General features: G+C 42.1%; 1 protein-coding gene across 1 annotated transcript in view; it reads left to right on the forward strand.

Annotated features, from left to right (window-relative positions):
• Window positions 1–21485, forward strand: part of rapgef5a (Rap guanine nucleotide exchange factor (GEF) 5a) — a 70939-nt gene that overhangs the window by 4911 nt on the left and 44543 nt on the right. The window contains exons 2-7 of the mRNA XM_031793183.1: window positions 5349–5399; window positions 6040–6146; window positions 16678–16799; window positions 16910–17072; window positions 18994–19078; window positions 19205–19253. Coding sequence (XP_031649043.1) covers window positions 5349–5399; window positions 6040–6146; window positions 16678–16799; window positions 16910–17072; window positions 18994–19078; window positions 19205–19253 — 577 coding nt within the window. The remainder of the gene's footprint in view (window positions 1–5348; window positions 5400–6039; window positions 6147–16677; window positions 16800–16909; window positions 17073–18993; window positions 19079–19204; window positions 19254–21485) is intronic.

Genomic DNA, 21485 nt, shown 5'->3' on the forward strand with positions numbered 1-21485 from the left:
ACTCAGATGAAAGTGCTCTGAAATCGGAGTAGATAGCCAGAGTGAATTTGCGAATGCAAGAGATATGCTAACTGGATAACAGTCGTTCAAGTTCTTGCAAGCTAACCAAATGACACCTGCATCACTAGCTGTTTATAGCCACTGAAAAACGATATAAGTTGGAAAAGTCAGTCGCTCACCCACTCCAATGGCATGACATGATCTCCTCCTAGCAGCTAGCTAGCTATCTAGCTAATGTTAAGCTCTGTGTTTTTAGCTTGCTACATAAATAGATACGCTAGCCTGTTAGCCACATTATGACTGACTTGTGATCGTTGCCCTTGATATTTTGATTGTATTGACAATCCCAGCCTTAGTTACATCTGTGATTCACAACCTGATAGCAATATTTGTTGGACTACCAAGAAATGTATTGGTGAATTATATGAATCATGCATTGAACTGCATCCATCTATCTGCCAACAATGCCTTAGTGTACGTCATGGAACGTTGAGTCAAATTGAACCTATTTTTAAAACCTCTTATAAAGTAGTTTTTTTAGCATAAACTGGGAATTTGATATTTTTGACTGATATTATGATTGTCTGTTTGTTTGATATCTGCAAAGTAGTTAAAACTCTGTCAATTCCACTTTAAACTTTGTCACCGGTTACTGTGCTAAACGTGAAATGTTTTTTGCAATGGAAGTAATAGTTGTACATTTTGATTGGGAAATGCTTAATGGTTGTGTTTTTGTGTTCTTATGATTGGGACCTACTGGATTATTATGTCTGAGTTTATGGACTGCTTATCCTGTCTTTCCATCGGCCCTATGCACTGGTGCACTGGTGCAGTGGTAGCTGGAGAAGTGGATATATTAACATTTTGCCAAAAAGTTTACACATTTCCCACCCAGTGAAGGAAAGGCACCTTGTGTGAAAAATCATGTTTTCCTATGGTTTTTTAAATGAGTTTTCCTATAGATTTTTCAGATTTTCACTCTCATCCACAACAATGCTTAAACCACATCAATCTGGTTGTGTGGGCCAGTCAGAGCCTGGCTCCCCAGTGGGTGGGCCTCTGTCCATCTAGGCCCATCCATGTCTACACCCCTGTTTCAAACAGTGCATGATGACAATTGCGCATCACAAATAGCCTACTAACCAACACTTGGGACAAAACTTTTTTGCGTACCCATTGTTGCCTTAGTTAGCATTTACTGGTAGATATCATAAGTTGAAACGTCTTTCCTACCCTACCGGATACCGATGTCATTCTTCTGTGAGCTGCTCCATGCCAAAAGCAGTTGAGAGCTGCACAGTTGCTGCCTATGTGTGCGGCACCCATGTGAATATATTTCACGTACTTTGCGATTGTGTAGGCTACTTTGTGCATGATTTCTCTATTATACTACATAATTGATAAGTCGTACACCTCCACTACACTACTTTGATACACATCAGTAGGGATTAAGAGTATAATCAATGCCCACTAAAACAAAAGTGGGTATATGGCTTATACCTGCATATACCCTCAACTAGACCACTGGCCCTTTGTGTTTTACAAAAAGTGTACTCTCCTACATTAGTGCGCTGGTATTACGGTCCTTTCAGAATCACAAACCTGTCACACACTGAAGACCTATAGGTTCACCACTGTACTAACCTGTTACATACTGAAGACCTATAGGTTCACCACTGTACTAACCTGTCACATACTGAAGACCTATAGGTTCACCACTGTACTAACCTGTCACATACTGAAGATCACTGTCACATACTGAAGACCTATAGGTTCACCACTGTACTAACCTGTCACATACTGAAGATCACTGTCACATACTGAAGACTTATAGGTTCACCACTGTACTAACCTGTTACATACTGAAGACCTATAGGTTCACCACTGTACTAACCTGTTACATACTGAAGACCTATAGGTTCACCACTGTACTAACCTGTCACATACTGAAGATCACTGTCACATACTGAAGACCTATAGGTTCACCACTGTACTAACCTGTTACATACTGAAGACCTATAGGTTCACCACTGTACTAACCTGTCACATACTGAAGATCACTGTCACACACTGAAGACCTATATGTTCACCACTGTACTAACCTGTTACATACTGAAGACCTATAGGTCCACCACTGTACTAACCTGTCACATACTGAAGACCTATAGGTTCACCACTGTACTAACCTGTCACATACTGAAGATCACTGTCACATACTGAAGACCTATAGGTTCACCACTGTACTAACCTGTCACATACTGAAGATCACTGTCACATACTGAAGACCTATAGGTTCACCACTGTACTAACCTGTCACATACTGAAGATCTATAGGTTCATCACTGTACTAACCTGTTACATACTGAAGATCTATAGGTTCACCACTGTACTAACCTGTCACATACTGAAGATCTATAGGTTCATCACTGTACTAACCTGTCACATACTGAAGACCTATAGGTTCACCACTGTACTAACCTTTCACACACTGAAGGTCTATAGGTTCACCATTGTACTAACCTGTTACATACTGAAGGCCTATAGGTTCACCACTGTACTAACCTGTCACATACTGAAGACCTATATGTTCACCACTGTACTAACCTGTCACATACTGAAGACCTATAGGCTCACCACTGTACTAACCTGTCACACACTGAAGGCCTATAGGTTCACCACTGTACTAACCTGTCACATACTGAAGATCACTGTCACATACTGAAGACTTATAGGTTCACCACTGTACTAACCTGTCACATACTGAAGATCACTGTCACATACTGAAGACCTATAGGTTCACCACTGCACTAACCTGTTACATACTGAAGATCTATAGGTTCACCACTGTACTAACCTGTCACATACTGAAGATCTATAGGTTCATCACTGTACTAACCTGTTACATACTGAAGATCTATAGGTTCACCACTGTACTAACCTGTCACATACTGAAGATCTATAGGTTCATCACTGTACTAACCTGTTACATACTGAAGACCTATAGGTTCACCACTGTACTAACCTGTCACACACTGAAGATCTATAGGTTCACCACTGTACTAACCTGTTACATACTGAAGATCTATAGGTTCACCACTGTACTAACCTGTCACATACTGAAGGCCTATAGGTTCACCACTGTACTAACCTGTTACATACTGAAGATCTATAGGTTCACCACTGTACTAACCTGTCACATACTGAAGGCCTATAGGTTCACCACTGTACTAACCTGTTACATACTGAAGATCTATAGGTTCACCACTGTACTAACCTGTTACATACTGAAGATCTATAGGTTCACCACTGCACTAACCTGTTACATACTGAAGATCTATAGGTTCACCACTGTACTAACCTGTTACATACTGAAGATCTATAGGTTCACCACTGTACTAACCTGTTACATACTGAAGACCTATAGGTTCACCACTGTACTAACCTGTCACATACTGAAGATCACTGTCACATACTGAAGACCTATAGGTTCACCACTGCACTAATCTGTTACATACTGAAGATTTATAGGTTCACCACTGTACTAACCTGTAACATACTGAAGATCTATAGGTTCACCATTGCGCAACATGTCTATAACAGTTATAAAGGCTGTTAAGATACTGTATCAATGTTTCAAGAAAGGAGTGTATGTATATATTTGACCTGGCTAAGTGGTTTTATGGGAGCTGAATGGGAGCTGATAATTATTTGTTTTTTGGCTATGCTGGTCTTGGGAAGACATTATCAGATGCAGTCAAGACCGAGTACAAATGTATCCGACCCCGAGACAAGGCCAAGACACTCTATGTGGTCTCGAGACCAGACTCAAGACCGGGACCGGTCTCGACTACTACAACACTGTGCATTACCACCACCAAATGTTTTGGAGTGTGGACCTCTTCAATTTAACACTACCTATATGTACATATTACCTCAATTACCTCAACTAACCTGTACCCCTGCACATTGACTCGGTACCGGTACCCCCTGTATATATAGCCACGTTATTGTAATTTTGTGTTACTTTTTTAAACTTTAGTTTATTTAGTAAATGTTTTCTTAGCTCATATTTTTCTTAAAACTGCATTTTTGCTTAAGGGCTTGTAAGTAAGCTTTTAAAAGTCTAGACTTGTTGTATTCGGCGAGTGTGAAATACAATTTGATTTGATCTTTCAATCACCCACTGAGGGGGAGTGCTCCTAAAAACCAATGAGGAGATGGGAGATGCGGCTTACATTCGCGTCAACGAGTGTCTGCGTAGCCAGGCGCTAAAATAGATCCAAGTTTCGTTCCTAGCTACAGAGAAGCTCTTTGATGTGACAGCAGTTTGGACGAAAGGTTTGAATAACACGTATGTGCAACTGTATTTTGCAACGCGTGTTGCAAAATGTGAGTGTGTACCAGATATACATACACACACACATACAGTACACACTCATTCACAGACACACATACCCTTCTCGCTTTGAAGTCATCACATAGATAAACATGTTGGGGTGTGCTGTTTCTCTCTCTCTCTCTCTCTCTCTCTCTCTCTCTCTGTCTGTCTGTCTGTCTAATCTCTCTCCAGTTCTTTTTCTTTCTTTCTCTCTCCCTCCATATTTCTCTCTTGCTCTCTCTCCTGTTCACCTCTCTCCCGTTCTTTCTGTCAGTAGTGGCCTCAGGCTCTGTGACAGCACAGCTCTGCTTTCTATCCTGTCCAGGAGGAGATGAGGTGTGTGTGTGAGAGGGGATATGCACTGGTGATGGGTAATGACATTACATCGGTTTGTATGAATAACATTGCAACTGTGTGGACTTCGACAGCTTTGGGAAGTTCAGACAATTGCTTGCTAATTGCCCGTTGGACCAAGTGTGAATGTTCTGTGGGCCTAACCTACCCAACCAGTTTGAATACAAAGAGAAGCCAGTTGATGGCGCATCAGCAGGCAGTTCAGTGGGCCTATGTTAAATTGAGTTTGTGAGAGGATTTTTTGCTTGCAGGAACAGTCATGTATGCTCTTTTACGTAATAGTGTAGATTAACAGCAAGGATAAACCGATATTACAATATGCCTGGCTCATATCAATATCAAATAATATCGATATATTGAATGATCAATATTGGTAACAAACTGGTTTCTTATGTCTCTGTCCAAAGGGGAAATATGATGATGAAGAAGTGGAGGTAGAAGACTGTCTTTTCTCCTTCTCTGTCAGGAGACACGGAGGGATGGAGACAGATTATAGATCTGTACATAGTTTGTAGGCTGCATTTTATGCTCTACTTCTCTCCTAACCCAAACACTGTCTGGAAATGTGTGGTTTAATACTGTGTGTTCTGACTGTGTTTTGATTGTGTCTCGATAGCAGTCACCGGATACCATCCCCGGACCCAGCACCAGCCCTACTGTTCACAAGGTACACACACTCTCACACACAGAGACACACACACACATGCATAGGTTATGAAACGTCAGCAAACAGAGATGGTGTGACTTCATAGTCAAATACATATTGGTCAAATACATACTTTATGTCAAATACTTTGTTTTAGTGCTCTTTTCTTGATTTCAGTTGGATTAGTACGATGGACTCACTAAAATAGTCCCAAAAGTACAAAATCCCCTCACCTTTACACCTCAAATATTTGGAAGTAGGCTATTTGACATTATGTAGGGGACTTCAACCCTGTTCCTGGAGAGCTACCCTGCTGCAGGTTTTCACTCCAACCCCATTTGTAACTAACCTGGTACAGCTTATTAACCAGCTAATTATTAGAATCAGGTGTGCTAGATTAGGGTTGGAGTGGACGGTTGCTCTCCAGGAACAGGGTTGGAGAATCCTGATATCGATAGTACTTGACCCAAGTTAAAATGGAGACGTCATAGTTTCACCTAGCCTCTGTTTCACCTACATGTTTTGTTTCAATATCAATAGTTACACTGACATCACAGAGTTCTCTTGTGTCAACACACACACACACACACGCACACACAGAGAGAAACACGTCTGTGAAAACAACTATGTATTATTTGACTCACGTGTGTATGTTTGTCAGTCCTGCTCCCAGAGTTTCCCGTGTGCAGGGCGTGCTGTGAGAAATGCGTTCCTGTCTCATGGTCCGTACCCTGCTAAAGACAAGATTCACCTCGCCAGGATCATAAGGTGTGCATCTTTGAGTGTGTGAGTGTGATAGACATAGAGAAAAACAGAGAGCGAGTCAGTGTGATAGACATAGAGAGAAACAGAGAGAGAGAGAGTCAGTGTGATAGACAGAGAGAGAGAGAGTCAGTGTGATAGACAGAGAGATAAACAGAGAGAGAGAGTCAGTGTGATAGACATAGAGAGAAACAGAGAGAGAGTCAGTGTGATAGACATAGAGAGAAAGAGAGCGAGTCAGTGTGATAGACATAGAGAGAGTTAGTGTGATAGAGAGAAACAGAGAGAGAGTCAGTGTGATAGACAGAGATAAACAGAGAGAGAGAGTCAGTGTGATAGACATAGAGAGAAAGAGAGAGAGTCAGTGTGATAGACATAGAGAGAAAGAGAGCGAGTCAGTGTGATAGACAGAGAGAGAAAGAGAGCGAGTCAGTGTGATAGACATAGAGAGAAACAGAGAGAGAGTCAGTGTGATAGACAGAGAGAAACAGAGAGAGAGTCAGTGTGATAGACATAGAGAGAGTCAGTGTGATAGACATAGAGAGAAACAGAGAGAGAGTCAGTGTGATAGACAGAGAGAAACAGAGAGAGAGTCAGTGTGATAGACAGAGCGAAACAGAGAGAGAGTCAGTGTGATAGACATAGAGAGTCAGTGTGATAGACATAGAGAGAGTCAGTGTGATAGACATAGAGAGAAACAGAGAGAGAGTCAGTGTGATAGACATAGAGAGTCTGTGTGATAGACAGAGAGAAACAGAGAGAGAGTCAGTGTGATAGACATAGTCAGTGTGATAGACAGAGAGAAACAGAGAGAGAGTCAGTGTGATAGACAGAGAGAAATAGAGAGAGAGTCCGTGTGATAGACATAGAGTCAGTGTGATAGACAGAGAGAAACAGAGAGAGAGTCAGTGTGATAGACAGAGAGAGAGTCAGTGTGATAGACATAGAGAGAAACAGAGAGAGAGAGAGAGTCAGTGTGATAGACATCGAGAGAGTCTGTGTGATAGACATAGAGAAACAGGGAGAGAGTCAGTGTGATAGACATAGAGAGAGTCAGTGTGATAGACATAGAGAGAGTCAGTGTGATAGACATAGAGAGAAACAGAGAGAGAGTCCGTGTGATAGACATAGAGAGAGTCAGTGTGATAGACATAGAGAGAGTCAGTGTGATAGACATAGAGAGAAACAGAGAGAGATTCAGTGTGAGAAACAGAGAGAGTCCGTGTGATAGACATAGAGTCAGTGTGATAGACATAGAGAGAAACAGAGAGAGAGTCAGTGTGATAGACAGAGAGAAACAGAGAGAGAGTCAGTGTGATAGACAGAGAGAAACAGAGAGAGAGTCAGTGTGATAGACAGAGAGAGTCAGTGTGATAGACATAGAGAGAAACAGAGAGAGAGTCAGTGTGATAGACAGAGAGAGTCGGTGTGATAGACATAGAGAGAAACAGAGAGAGAGTCAGTGTGATAGACAGAGAGAGTCTGTGTGATAGACAGAGTCAGTGTAATAGACAGAGAGAGAGAGTAAGTGTGATAGACAGAGAGAAACAGAGAGAGAGTCAGTGTGATAGACAGAGAGAGAGTCAGTGTGATAGACATAGAGAGAAACAGAGAGAGAGAGAGAGAGTCAGTGTGATAGACATCGAGAGAGTCTGTGTGATAGACATAGAGAAACAGAGAGAGAGTCAGTGTGATAGACATAGAGAGAGTCAGTGTGATAGACATAGAGAGAGTCAGTGTGATAGACATAGAGAGAAACAGAGAGAGAGTCCGTGTGATCGACATAGAGAGAGTCAGTGTGATAGACATAGAGAGAGTCAGTGTGATAGACATAGAGAGATTCAGTGTGAGAAACAGAGAGAGTCTGTGTGATAGACATAGAGAAACAGAGAGAGAGTCAGTGTGATAGACATAGAGAGAGTCAGTGTGATAGACATAGAGAGAGTCAGTGTGATAGACATAGAGAGAAACAGAGAGAGAGTCCGTGTGATAGACATAGAGAGAGTCAGTGTGATAGACATAGAGAGAGTCAGTGTGATAGACATAGAGAGATTCAGTGTGAGAAACAGAGAGAGTCCGTGTGATAGACATAGAGTCAGTGTGATAGACAGAGAGAAACAGAGAGAGAGTCAGTGTGATAGACAGAGAGAGTCAGTGTGATAGACATAGAGAGAAACAGAGAGAGAGTCAGTGTGATAGACAGAGAGAGTCGGTGTGATAGACATAGAGAGAAACAGAGACAGAGTCAGTGTGATAGACAGAGAGAGAGAGTAAGTGTGATAGACAGAGCGAGTCAGTGTGATAGACATAGAGAGAAACAGAGAGAGAGTCAGTGTGATAGACATAGAGAGAGCCAGTGTGATAGACATAGAGAGAGTCAGTGTGATATACATAGAGAGAAACAGAGAGAGTCAGTGTAATAGACATAGAGAGAAACAGAGAGAGAGTCAGTGTGATAGACATAGAGAGAGTCTGTGTGATAGACATAGAGAAACAGGGAGAGAGTCAGTGTGATAGACATAGAGAGAGTCCGTGTGATAGACATAGAGAGAGTCAGTGTGATAGACATAGAGAGAGTCAGTGTGATAGACATAGAGAGAGTCAGTGTGATAGACATAGAGAGAAACAGAGAGAGTGTGAGTGTTTTTGTTGCTGTTGAATTATGTTTAGTTCTAAAACTGATGATGTATGTCCTTCATTGTAGCCTTGTGCAGGTGCTTGGTGTCACCATGGCAACACCAAACTCGGGTCCTTGAGTTTGCTCCACAGTTGCCAGAAAAAGTGCTGACAATGTGAAATGATGCCAGCAGCAGCATCCCACTGCTGGCTTGCCTCTGAAGCATAGCAGGGTTGATCCCTGGATGGGAGGCCAGATGCTGCTGGAAGTGGTATTGGAGGGCCATTACGAGGCACTCTTTCCTCTGGTCATAATTATATATATATCCCAGGGCAGTGCTTTGGGACGTAACCCTGTGTAGGGTGCCGTCTTTCGGATGGGACTTTAAATGGGTGTCCTGACTCTGTGGTCACAAAAAATCCCATGGGACTTATCGTAAGAGTAGGGGGGTTAACCCCGGTGTCCTGGCAAAATTCTCAATCTGTCCATTATACCATCATACCACCTAATCATCCCCGGCTTCCAATTGGCTCATTCATCCCACTCCTCTCCCCTGCAACTATTCCCCAGGTCATTGCTGTAGATGAGACTGTGTTCTCAGTCAACTTACCTGGTAAAATAAATGGAAATATCTGATCCAGCGCAGTACGTTTTGGATTAGCATGGTAATGTGAAAAGGATAGAACTTTATTTTAAACTGAAGTTGCCATGGTGACATACAGTGCTGAGCTATCCATTCCAACAGAGTGCCCTGCTGAACACTAACTGCCATCTGAGGACACATTGATGTGTGTGTGTGCATGTGTATTGATACTGTGTGCGTGTGTATTGATACTGTATGCGTGTGTATTGATACTGTGCATGTGTATTGATACTGTGAGCGTGTGTATTGATACTGTGTGCGTGTGTATTGATACTGTGTATTGATACTGTGTGCGTGTGTATTGATACTGTATGTGTGTGTATTGATACTGTGCATGTGTATTGATACTGTGTGCGTGTGTATTGATACTGTATGTGTGTGTATTGATACTGTGTGCGTGTGTATTGATACTGTATGTGTGTGTATTGATACTGTGTGCGTGTGTATTGATACTGTATGTGTGTGTATTGATACTGTGTGCATGTGTATTGATACTGTGTGCGTGTGTATTGATACTGTATGCGTGTGTATTGATACTGTGCATGTGTATTGATACTGTGTGCGTGTGTATTGATACTGTGTGCGTGTGTATTGATACTGTGTTCATGTGTATTGATACTGTGCATGTGTATTGATACTGTGTGCGTGTGTATTGATACTGTGTGCATGTGTATTGATACTGTGTATTGATACTGTGTGCATGTGTATTGATACTGTGTATTGATACTGTGTGCATGTGTATTGATACTGTGTATTGATACTGTGTGCGTGTGTATTGATACTGTATGCGTGTGTATTGATACTGTGCATGTGTATTGATACTGTGCATGTGTATTGATACTGTGTGCGTGTGTATTGATACTGTGTGCGTGTGTATTGATACTGTGTGCGTGTGTATTGATACTGTGTGTATTGATACTGTGTGCGTGTGTATTGATACTGTGTATTGATACTGTGTGCGTGTGTATTGATACTGTGTGCGTGTGTATTGATACTGTGTGCGTGTGTATTGATACTGTGTGTATTGATACTGTGTGCGTGTGTATTGATACTGTGTGCGTGTGTATTGATACTGTGTGCGTGTGTATTGATACTGTGTATTGATACTGTGTGTGTGTGTATTGATACTGTGTGTATTGATACTGTGTGCGTGTGTATTGATACTCTGTGTGTGTGTATTGATACTGTGTGTATTGATACTGTGTGTATTGATACTGTGTGCGTGTGTATTGATACTGTGCGCGTGTGTATTGATACTGTGCGCGTGTGTATTGATACTGTGTATTGATACTGTGTGCATGTGTATTGATACTGTGTGTATTGATACTGTGTGCGTGTGTATTGATACTGTGTGCGTGTGTATTGATACTGTGTGCGTGTGTATTGATATTGTGTGCGTGTGTATTGATACTGTGTGTATTGATACTGTGTGCATGTGTATTGATACTGTGTGCGTGTGTATTGATACTGTGTATTGATACTGTGTGCGTGTGTATTGATACTGTGTGCATGTGTATTGATACTGTGTATTGATACTGTGTGCATGTGTATTGATACTGTCTGCGTGTGTATTGATACTGTGTGTGTGTATTGATACTGTGTGCATGTGTATTGATACTGTGTGTATTGATACTGTGTGTATTGATACTGTGTGCATGTGTATTGATACTGTGTGTATTGATACTGTGTGCATGTGTATTGATACTGTGTGCGTGTGTATTGATACTGTGTGCGTGTGTATTGATACTGTGTGCGTGTGTATTGATACTGTGTGCGTGTGTATTGATACTGTGTGTATTGATACTGTGCGCGTGTGTATTGATACTGTGTGCGTGTGTATTGATACTGTGTGTATTGATACTGTGTGTGTGTGTATTGATACTGTGTATTGATACTGTGTGCGTGTGTATTGATACTGTGTATTGATACTGTGTGCGTGTGTATTGATGCTGTGTGCGTGTGTATTGATACTGTGTGCATGTGTATTGATACTGTGTGCGTGTGTATTGATACTGTGTGTGTCAGGATTTCAGTTATATACAGTACAACAAGTGTAGACTTTACAGTGAAGTCTTACTTCCCAACAGTGCGGAGTTAAAAAGTAAGAGAAATCTTTTCTAAATAAATCAAATAAATAGTAACACAATAAAAACAATAACAAGGCTATACACAAGGAGTACCAGTACCACGTCAATGTGCAGGGGTACAAGGTAGTTGAGGTAAATTAGGTCATATGTGGGTAGGGGTAAAAAGTGACTAGGCAAACAGGACATACACTATATGATACCTCTTCAAATTAGTGGATTTGGCTATTTCATCTCGTTGCTGACAGGTGTACAAAATTTAGAACACAGCCATGCAATCTCCATAGACAAACATTGGCAGTAGAATGGTCTTACTGAAGAGCTCATTGACTTTCCACATGACACCGTCACAGGATGCCACCTTTCCAACAAGTCAGTTCTTCAAATTTCTGCTAAGCTAGAGCTTCCCCTGTCAACTGTGTAAGTGCTGTTATTGTGAAGTCGAAATGTCTAGGAGCAACAACGGATCAGCTGCGAAGTGGCAGGCCACACAAGCTCACAGAACGGGACCGCTGAAGCGCGTTGCTCCTGTCCTCGGTTGCAACACTCACTACCGAGTTACAAACTGCCTCTGGAAGCAACGTCAGCACAAAAACTGTTAGTCAGTGCTTCATGAAATGGGTTTCCATGGCTGAGCAGCCGTACACAAGCCTAAGATCACCATGCTCAATGCCAAGCGTCGTGTGGAGTGGTGTAAAGGTCGTCGCCATTGGACTCAGTGGAAACACGTTCTCTAGAGCAGGCATTCCCAAACTGGATTTAAAAAAAAAAATAACAAAAAAAAAATAGGTCTTCAAAATTTCAAACTGTCCATTTATATTTTCCAACAGGGCTATACATTTGGGTGAGGTTTTTGTCTCACCTGAGTAGCCTCGTTTCACTGCCCCCCCCCAAAATTAAACCATCTAGTGTTCAGCGAAATAACAACACAATGTCAAATACAGGTAGCCTAGTCAAATAATTAACATCCAATCACATTAACTGATACTCACTCGCGGGAAACCTTCACTCTTGCGCAGACATTTAGAAACTAAACATGACAATTTGAAAAATTGAAGCGTCCACAATAGTATTGGGCTTGCCTGTTCTAACCACTTGGTAGCTCACCATATCAATAGTATTGGGCTTGCCTGTTCTAACCACTCGGTAGCTCATCATATCAATAGTATTGGGCTTGCCTGTTCTAACCACTTGGTAGCTCACCATATCAATAGTATTGGGCTTGCCTGTTCTAACCACTTGGTAGCTCACCATATCAATAGTATTGGGCTTGCCTGTTCTAACCACTTGGTAGCTCACCATATCAATAGTATTGGGCTTGCCTGTTCTAACCACTTGGTAGCTCACCATATCAATAGTATTGGGCTTGCCTGTTCTAACCACTTGGTAGCTCACCATATCAATAGTATTGGGCTTGCCTGTTCTAACCACTTGGTAGCTCACCATATCAATAGTATTGGGCTTGCCTGTTCTAACCACTCGGTAGCTCACCATATCAATAGTATTGGGCTTGCCTGTTCTAACCACTTGGTAGCTCACCATATCAATAGTATTGGGCTTGCCTGTTCTAACCACTTGGTAGCTCACCATATCAATAGTATTGGGCTTGCCTGTTCTAACCACTTGGTAGCTCACCATATCAATAGTATTGGGCTTGCCTGTTCTAACCACTCGGTAGCTCACCATATCAATAGTATTGGGCTTGCCTGTTCTAACCACTTGGTAGCTCACCATATCAATAGTATTGGGGCTTGCCTGTTCTAACCACTCGGTAGCTCACCATATCAGTAGTATTGGGCTTGCCTGTTCTAACCACTCGGTAGCTCACCATATCAATAGTATTGGGCTTGCCTGTTCTAACCACTTGGTAGCTCACCATATCAATAGTATTGGGCTTGCCTGTTCTAACCACTCGGTAGCTCACCATATCAATAGTATTGGGCTTGCCTGTTCTAACCACTTGGTAGCTCACCATATCAATAGTATTGGGCTTGCCTGTTCTAACCACTTGGTAGCTCACCATATCAATAGTATTGGGCTTGCCTGTTCTAACCACTACCGAGTGGCATAGCTGCTGGTATATGTCCGTTACATTTTTATTTAAGTTTTATTTAACTAGGCAAGTCAGTTAAGAACAAATTCTTATTTTCAATGACAGCCTAGGAACAGTAGGTTACTGACTTGTTCAGGGGCAGAACAACAGATTTTTACCTTGTCAGCTCTGCGATTCAATCTTGCAACCTTTCGGTTACAAGTCCAACATTCTAACCACTCGGCTACTTGCCCCCCCAGTGGAAGACATCCTCTTCTGCAAACCACTGGAAACCAAGACAACAGGAGAGGATATTTTTAAAGTACTGGGCAGCTTTGTGACGTCAAATGGACTTTGGTGGTCAAGATGTGTTGGTATCTGTACTGATGGCACAAAAGCCATTGACAGGGAGACATAGTGGAGTGGTAACGTGCGTGTAAGCAGTTGCTCCCGACATCAATTGGGTACACTGCAGCATCCACCGAGAGGCTCTTGGGTACACTGCAGCATCCACCGAGAGGCTCTTGGGTACACTGCAGCATCCATTGAGAGGCTCTTGCTGCCAAGGGAATGCCTGACAGCTTGAAAGACATTTTGGACACTACAGTGAAAATGGTTAACTTTGTTAAAGCAAGGCCCCTGAACTCTTGTTTATTTTCTGCATTATGCAATGATATGGGTAGCGACCATGTAACGCTTTTACAACATACAGAAGTGCGCTGGTTATCAAGGGGCAAAGTATTGACAAAAAAAAATTTAATTGAGAAATGATCTTAAAGTTTTCTTTACTGACCATCATTTTCACTTGTCTGACTGTTTGCATGATGACGAGTTCCTCACACGACTGGCCAATCTGGGTGATGTTTTTTATTGCCTGAATGATCTGAATCTAGGATTACAGTGACTCTTTTCAACTATATTCAATGTGAGGGACCAAATTGAGGCTATGATTAAGAAGTTGGAGCTCTTTTCTGTCTGCATTAACAAGGACAACACACAGGTCTTTCCATCATTGTATGATTTTTTGTGTGCAAATGAACACAAGCTTACGGACAATGTCAAATGTGATATAGCGAAGCTCCTGATTGAGATGGGTCCGCAATTACGCAGGTACTTTCCCGAAACGGACAAAACGAACATGAACCCTTTCATGCCCTGCCTCCAGTCCACTTACCGATATCTGAATAAGAGAGCCTCATTGAAATTGCAACAAGCAGTTCTGTGAAAATTGAATTTAATCAGAAGCTACTGTCAGATTTCTGGATTGGGCTGCACTCAGAGTATCCTGCCTTGGCAAATCGCTCTGTTAAGACACTGATGCCCTTTGCAACCACGTACCTACGTGAGAGTGGATTCTCGACCTTCACTAGCATTAACACTAAATACAGGCACAGACTGTGTGTGGACAATGATTTAAGACTGAGACTCTCTCCAATGCAGCCCAACATTGTGGAGTTATGTGCATCCTTTCAAGCACACCTTTCTCATTCACCTGTGGTGAGTTATTCACAATTTTTGATGAACAAAATATGGTTTTATATGTAGATGGTTAAATAAATAGCCAAATTATTGATTATTATAATATTATTATTTGTGCCCTGGTCCTATAAGAGCTCTTTGTCACTTCCCACGAGCCGGGTTGTGACAAACTCACACTCATTCTTATGTGTAATAAATGTAGTGTGTGTGGCAGGCTACAATGATGGCAAAAAATAACATTTGAGAGTGCGCTGACCCTGGTGCTAGAGGGGGTACCCGGCTGGAGGTTGAATGTTTGAAGGGGTACAGGAATTACTCTTCACCATCTGGCAGTCCGATGGATGAATCTGTGTTTGATGGATGCCAGGAGAATGCTATCTGTCCCAATGCATAGTGCCAACTGTAAGGTTTGGTAGAGGTGGAATAATGCTTTGGGGCTGTTTTTCATGGTTCGGGCTAAGCCCTTTAGACAATGACATTCTAGATGATTCTGTGCTTCCAACTTTGTGCCAACAGTTTGGGGAAAGCCCTTTCCTGTTTCAGCATGATAATGCTCCCGTGCACAAAGCGAGGTCCATACAGAAATGGTTTGTTAAGATCGGTGTGGAAGTGTCTGCACCAAGCCCTGACCTTAACCCCTTCGAACACCTTTGGGATGAATTGGAACACCGACTGCGAGCCAGGCCTAATCGCCCAACATCAGTGCTCAACCTCACTAATGGAAACATGTCCCCGCAGCAACGTTCCAACATCTAGTGGAAAGCCTCCCCAGAAGAGTGGAGGCTGTTATAGCAGCAAAGGCGGGACCAGCTGTTCAGGGGCCTTTAGGTCACAGACTTGATGCTCCGGTACCGCTTGCCGTGCAGTAGCAGAGAGAACAGTCTATGACTTGAGTCTTCCTCTGACACTGCCAGAGTAGAGGCCTGGACTATAGGCTATCATTTCTTCTTTCTTTGGACTGGAAAAACACATTTCATGCAATTCTAATACACTTTATATGACTGGAGACATTAGCAGAATCTATTTTAATTAGACAAATTCCAGGGTAGCCTACTCCGCTGACACTGACAAACAATCAATCACATCTACTTTGTCCATATAATAGGCCTATGAGAAGGGGAGACATGAATACAATATAACATCCATCTAAACTGGAGGAGGAAGTTATTGTCCAAAAACTAACTTTTAAGTGGCACTGACCCAATAACGATAAAGAGTGGATGTGCGCACTCACCGGGGACATGGTCGATGTTCTCCACTGGTGCTGATAAGATACACTATAGGCCTATTGTTTTTTCGCTCAACTAAAATACTGATTAGTGTCTATTCATTGTCTTCTCTTTACAGCAATAGCCATTTGCTTTCCAAATATTTTTTCCCTCGATTGAATCTGTATGCTGTGTGTGGGATAAATAAGATGCATAACCAATATACACACACGCCACAAAATAATGCAAATAGACCGATAAGCATGACCGGTCCAATGTATTTACATCAATTAATAAGTACAAAAGCATTATTTTTTTCTTCTCCCGGACAATTTTATTTAACATCTTTTCATTTTTTTTATGGCCAAAAGCCGGCTATTACCAGCTAACGGAAACCCCGGTGTGGGTGTGTGTGTGTGTGTGTGGGTGGGTGTGTGTGTGGGTGTGGGTGGGTGTGTGTGTGGGTGTGTCCAGGCGGAGCTACGTGGGTGTAGAGCTGGTCCAGTGGCTGTGTGAGCAGTGTGTGTACGTGCGCTGTCGGAGTATGGCCGTGCGCGTCTGGCAGGTCCTACTGGAGCTGGGCATCCTACTGTCTGGTGAGTATATACACACACACACACACATACACACACACACACACACACACACACACACTCTTCTTCTTACCCTGGCATTTCATCTGAGTCTATCTGTATGTGTGTTTCAGTGGACCAGCGTGTGGTGTTTGGGGACTCTAACTCCTACTACCAGTTCAGCTTTGAGGAGTGTGAGTCTGCAGCCTGCGAGTTCTGCGGCCTGGAGAAGGAGGCGTGGCCAGAGGCTGTTAGGCTCCTCCTACAGCTCGTCCCATATGTCCAGTTCAGAACTGGGTAATTGTGTGGGAACGTGTGTGTGAACGTGACCCAGTGTTGCCTGTGTGTTCCATGACCATCACCGTGTGTGTGTGTGTGTGTGTGTGTGTGTGTGTGTGTGTGTGTGTGTGTGTGTGTGTGTGTGTGTGTGTGTGTGTGTGTGTGTGTGTGTTATAAGAGACACACATACACCAGAACATAAATGAAAGCAGTGTTCCAACTCTTGACAAGATTTATCTCTAATCTCGCTACATATTGTTAATCCCTTAGACAGACACACACACATCTCTTCAATAGACTCTCTCTTTATAGCTGAAGCTGGGTCCGTGTTGGGGGGGGGTGTTCCGAGTGTCACACAGAATTCCAGTTCCCTCAGATAGAATTCCAACTCATCCGTGTGGCATTCCAACTGAGCCTGCTACTGAACTCAATATGTCACTCAGAGAGAGGAAGAATGAGAGAGGAGAGCGAACTGGAGAGATAGGGGAAAAAACAGGGGGAGCGAGAGAAATGATAACTTCCGACGACAGAGAATAGGGAGGCACAAAGACAGAGAGGGAGAGATAAACTCTAACCACCCCTTCCTCTCCTCCCCTCGCCTTGTCCTCTTCTGTGTAGTCAGGAGGTAGAGCTGGAAGGAGGGAGGGAGGGAAAGGGAGAGTGTGATGCCATCACTATCTGTCCTGCTACTGCATCCATCATGGTTTATCAGATGACACGCTCTCCCGCACACACATCCACACACACATGCACACACAGACTCTTTCTCCTTCGCAACTGAAGCCACAGAAAAAATGTAAATGATATGCAAATTATTCTGGGAACAGTGGGAAGGTGTGTGTGTGATAGAGAGAGAGAGACTGTAGTATACAAAATGTGTCTTCTAAAAGACAACACATTACATCAGAGGCCTGAGGGCACTTTGTTCTGCTGCTAAAGAGAGTAGTTTACCCTAAAACACTGTCCTGTTGATATACACACACACACACACACACACAGAAAAAAACCTGTATGCACATACACACACACTCACACACACAGACAGAAGGAGGAAAAGAGAGGAGAGAACAAGGTCTTGTTTCCTGTTTAGATCCAGTAGCAGTTGAGGTGGCAGTAGAGGTACCAACAGAGAGACCAGTAGAGCAGGGCTATTCAACTAGAGTGCCTTTAGAAAATATTCATAGCCCTTGACTTATTCCAAAATGTGTGTTGTTACAGCCTGAATTAAGAATGGATTCAATTGTTTCTCTCACGCATCTACACACAATACCCCATAATGACAAAGTGAAAACATGTTTTTAGAAATCTTAGCAAATTTATTGAAAATGAAGTACAGAAATATCTTATTTACATACAGTACCAGTCAAAAGTTTGGACACCTACTCATTAAAAAATGTTTTTTGTGTGTGACTATTTTCTACATTGTAGAATAATAGTGACAATGTCAAAACTATGTAATAGCACAAATGGAATCATGTAGAAAAGTGTTATTAAAATACATATTTTTTAACTTTTTAACAAGGTACACCTGTTAATTGAAATGCATTCCAGGTGACTACCTCATGTAGCTGGTTGAGAGAATGCCAAGAGTGTGCAAAGCTGTCATCAAGGCAAAGGGTGGCTACTTTGAAGAATATAACATATATTTAGATTTGTTTAACACTTTTTTGGTTACTACATGATTCCATATTTGTTATTTCATAGTTATGTCTTTACTATTTTTCTATAATGTAGAAAATAGTAAAAATAAAGAAAAACCCTTGAATGAGTGTATTTTGACTGGTACTGTAAGTATTCACACACATGTTAGAATCACCTTCGGCAATCTTCCTGGGTAATCCTCTTTGCGCACCTGGATTGAACAATATTTGCACATTATCATTTTTTAAAAAGTGTGTGTGTGTGTGTGTGTGTGTGTGTGTGTGTGTGTGTGTTGTAGGTCTGAGGAGGACTCGGAGGGGAACAGAGATGTCTGCGGGGACAGCTTTCTCCAGATGAAAGCACTAGAGAGACTCACCTCCACGGTGTGTGTGTGTGTGTGTGTGTGTGTGTGTGTGTGTGTGTGTGTGTGTGTGTGTGTGTGTGTGCGTGCCTGTCTGCCTGTTTGACAGGAGCTGTCATTGAGTTTGCTGTATGTTCTACCCCTACAGGTCCAGAATGAGTTGGCTGCTGCTCTTGCCCGCAAGGCTCGCAAAGCCAGTGAGTTGGTTACTATATTACATGTGGTACTATATTATGTGTGTTAGTGATGCGCAGGTCAGCTGTTTGTTCCCCCGAAGCCGCCTGCTAATAACCCATCCTCAACCCCTCAACTATATGTGATCAAGTGAGGTCACACCCAACCTTAACCCGCAAATAGAAAATGCACTGTACAGTCAGATTATGGAAGAAGAATGTGTGCATATAATTTCCAACATTTTGGTCTATTTGTTAGTCAACATGTCTATAATTACATACATGCAGCTTCTCTTCTGTCATTTATGCCCTAGAAGACAAAATAAACTCTTGCTCACCAGAATAATGTTAGATATCGATGACTGCTTCAATGTAGTTGACATCGGTAAAGTTTTCTCTTTCCTCTCTGCTTGTCTTGCACAGCAGACGTTTAGGGACCAGGGAGAAAATGAAATAACATATATCTATATATATATTTTTTTTTAATGGCATCGGTTTTAAGGAAATTAAAAGCATGTGAATACGAACCAACATGTTTCTGATAAGATTTCAGTTCGACATGGAGGCATATTTTAGGTGGTTGAAATGCTATCAGATTTGATGATGCTGATAAAGATAGCACATTTACAGACGGTCCCTAACCTCGCATTCATTCTCTCAAGATGCTGAAAGAAAGAAATCATATTCCTCCACTCCTGTTCCTGAGTCAAAATGTATCATTTTACAGCAAGAAATGCTTCATTCTGCATGAATTCCTATTAGGCCAAGTGAGAGGATATATTCCTATAACCAGTGTCCAGATTTCAGTTTCTATTCCATTTAACCCATCTAAACAGTACAGTTCCCTTTGACGTGCATATTTGAAGTCCCTGCCTTGTGGAATTTGTATAGCGCCTCTCACCATCATCACACATAACATAGCTGGCACTGTCATCATCCTCTTTTACCACTTCAACAAATCTTTCCCAAACATTACTTTTCTGGCCTCTCCTTCTCTTTATTTTCAACTCTCCATTTGCAGCGTTTCTATTATTGAATTCAATGCTGACATTGTCCTTTTTGCCTCAGTGGACTTTTTTTTTTCAGTTAACTTTTTTTCCCTTAAATTCCCAAAAGCATTTGGTGATTGGCGTGTATTTGGCACGTGTACATTTAGGCCCTAAAGCTTAGGTTTACGTACTAATGACAGGTAAAAAGAATGAAAAAACAACCTTACTGTAGTCTATAGATTTTAATTGCACAAGAATTATACATTTATGGATTTTTAATGCATTGATTTCTCTTTATTCAACCCACCACCACCCACCCGCCCTTCATCCACACAATATTTCATGACCCTAAACCCGCTCGCCCTTTTTTATTTATTTATTTGACCTTTATTTAACCAGGTAGGCAAGTTGAGAACAAGTTCTCATTTACAATTGCGACCTGGCCAAGATAAAGCAAAGCAGTTCGACAGATACAACGACACAGAGTTACACATGGAGTAAAACAAACATACAGTCAATAATACAGTATAAACAAGTCTATATACAATGTGAGCAAATGAGGTGAGAAGGGAGGTAAAGGCAAAAAAGGCCATGGTGGCAAAGTAAATACAATATAGCAAGTAAAACACTGGAATGGTAGTTTTGCAATGGAAGAATGTGCAAAGTAGAAATAAAAATAATGGGGTGCAAAGGAGCAAAATAAATAAATAAAATACAGTTGGGAAAGAGGTAGTTGTTTGGGCTAAATTATAGGTGGGCTATGTACAGGTGCAGTAATATGTGAGCTGCTCTGACAGTTGGTGCTTAAAGCTAGTGAGGGAGATAAGTGTTTCCAGTTTCAGAGATTTTTGTAGTTCGTTCCAGTCATTGGCAGCAGAGAACTGGAAGGAATTGAAAGAAAGAATTGGTTTTGGGGGTGACTAGAGAGATATTCCTGCTGGAGCGTGTGCTACAGGTGGGAGATGCTATGGTGACCAGCGAGCTGAGATAAGGGGGGACTTTACCTAGCAGGGTCTTGTAGATGACATGGAGCCAGTGGGTTTGGCGACGAGTATGAAGCGAGGGCCAGCCAACGAGAGCGTACAGGTCGCAATGGTGGGTAGTATATGGGGCTTTGGTGACAAAACGGATGGCACTGTGATAGACTGCATCCAATTTGTTGAGTAGGGTATTGGAGGCTATTTTGTAAATGACAGTCGAGGATTGGTAGGATGGTCAGTTTTACAAGGGTATGTTTGGCAGCATGAGTGAAGGATGCTTTGTTGCG

The sequence above is a fragment of the Oncorhynchus kisutch genome, linkage group LG17, assembly GCF_002021735.2.
Source record: "Oncorhynchus kisutch isolate 150728-3 linkage group LG17, Okis_V2, whole genome shotgun sequence".
Taxonomy (NCBI): domain Eukaryota; kingdom Metazoa; phylum Chordata; class Actinopteri; order Salmoniformes; family Salmonidae; genus Oncorhynchus; species Oncorhynchus kisutch.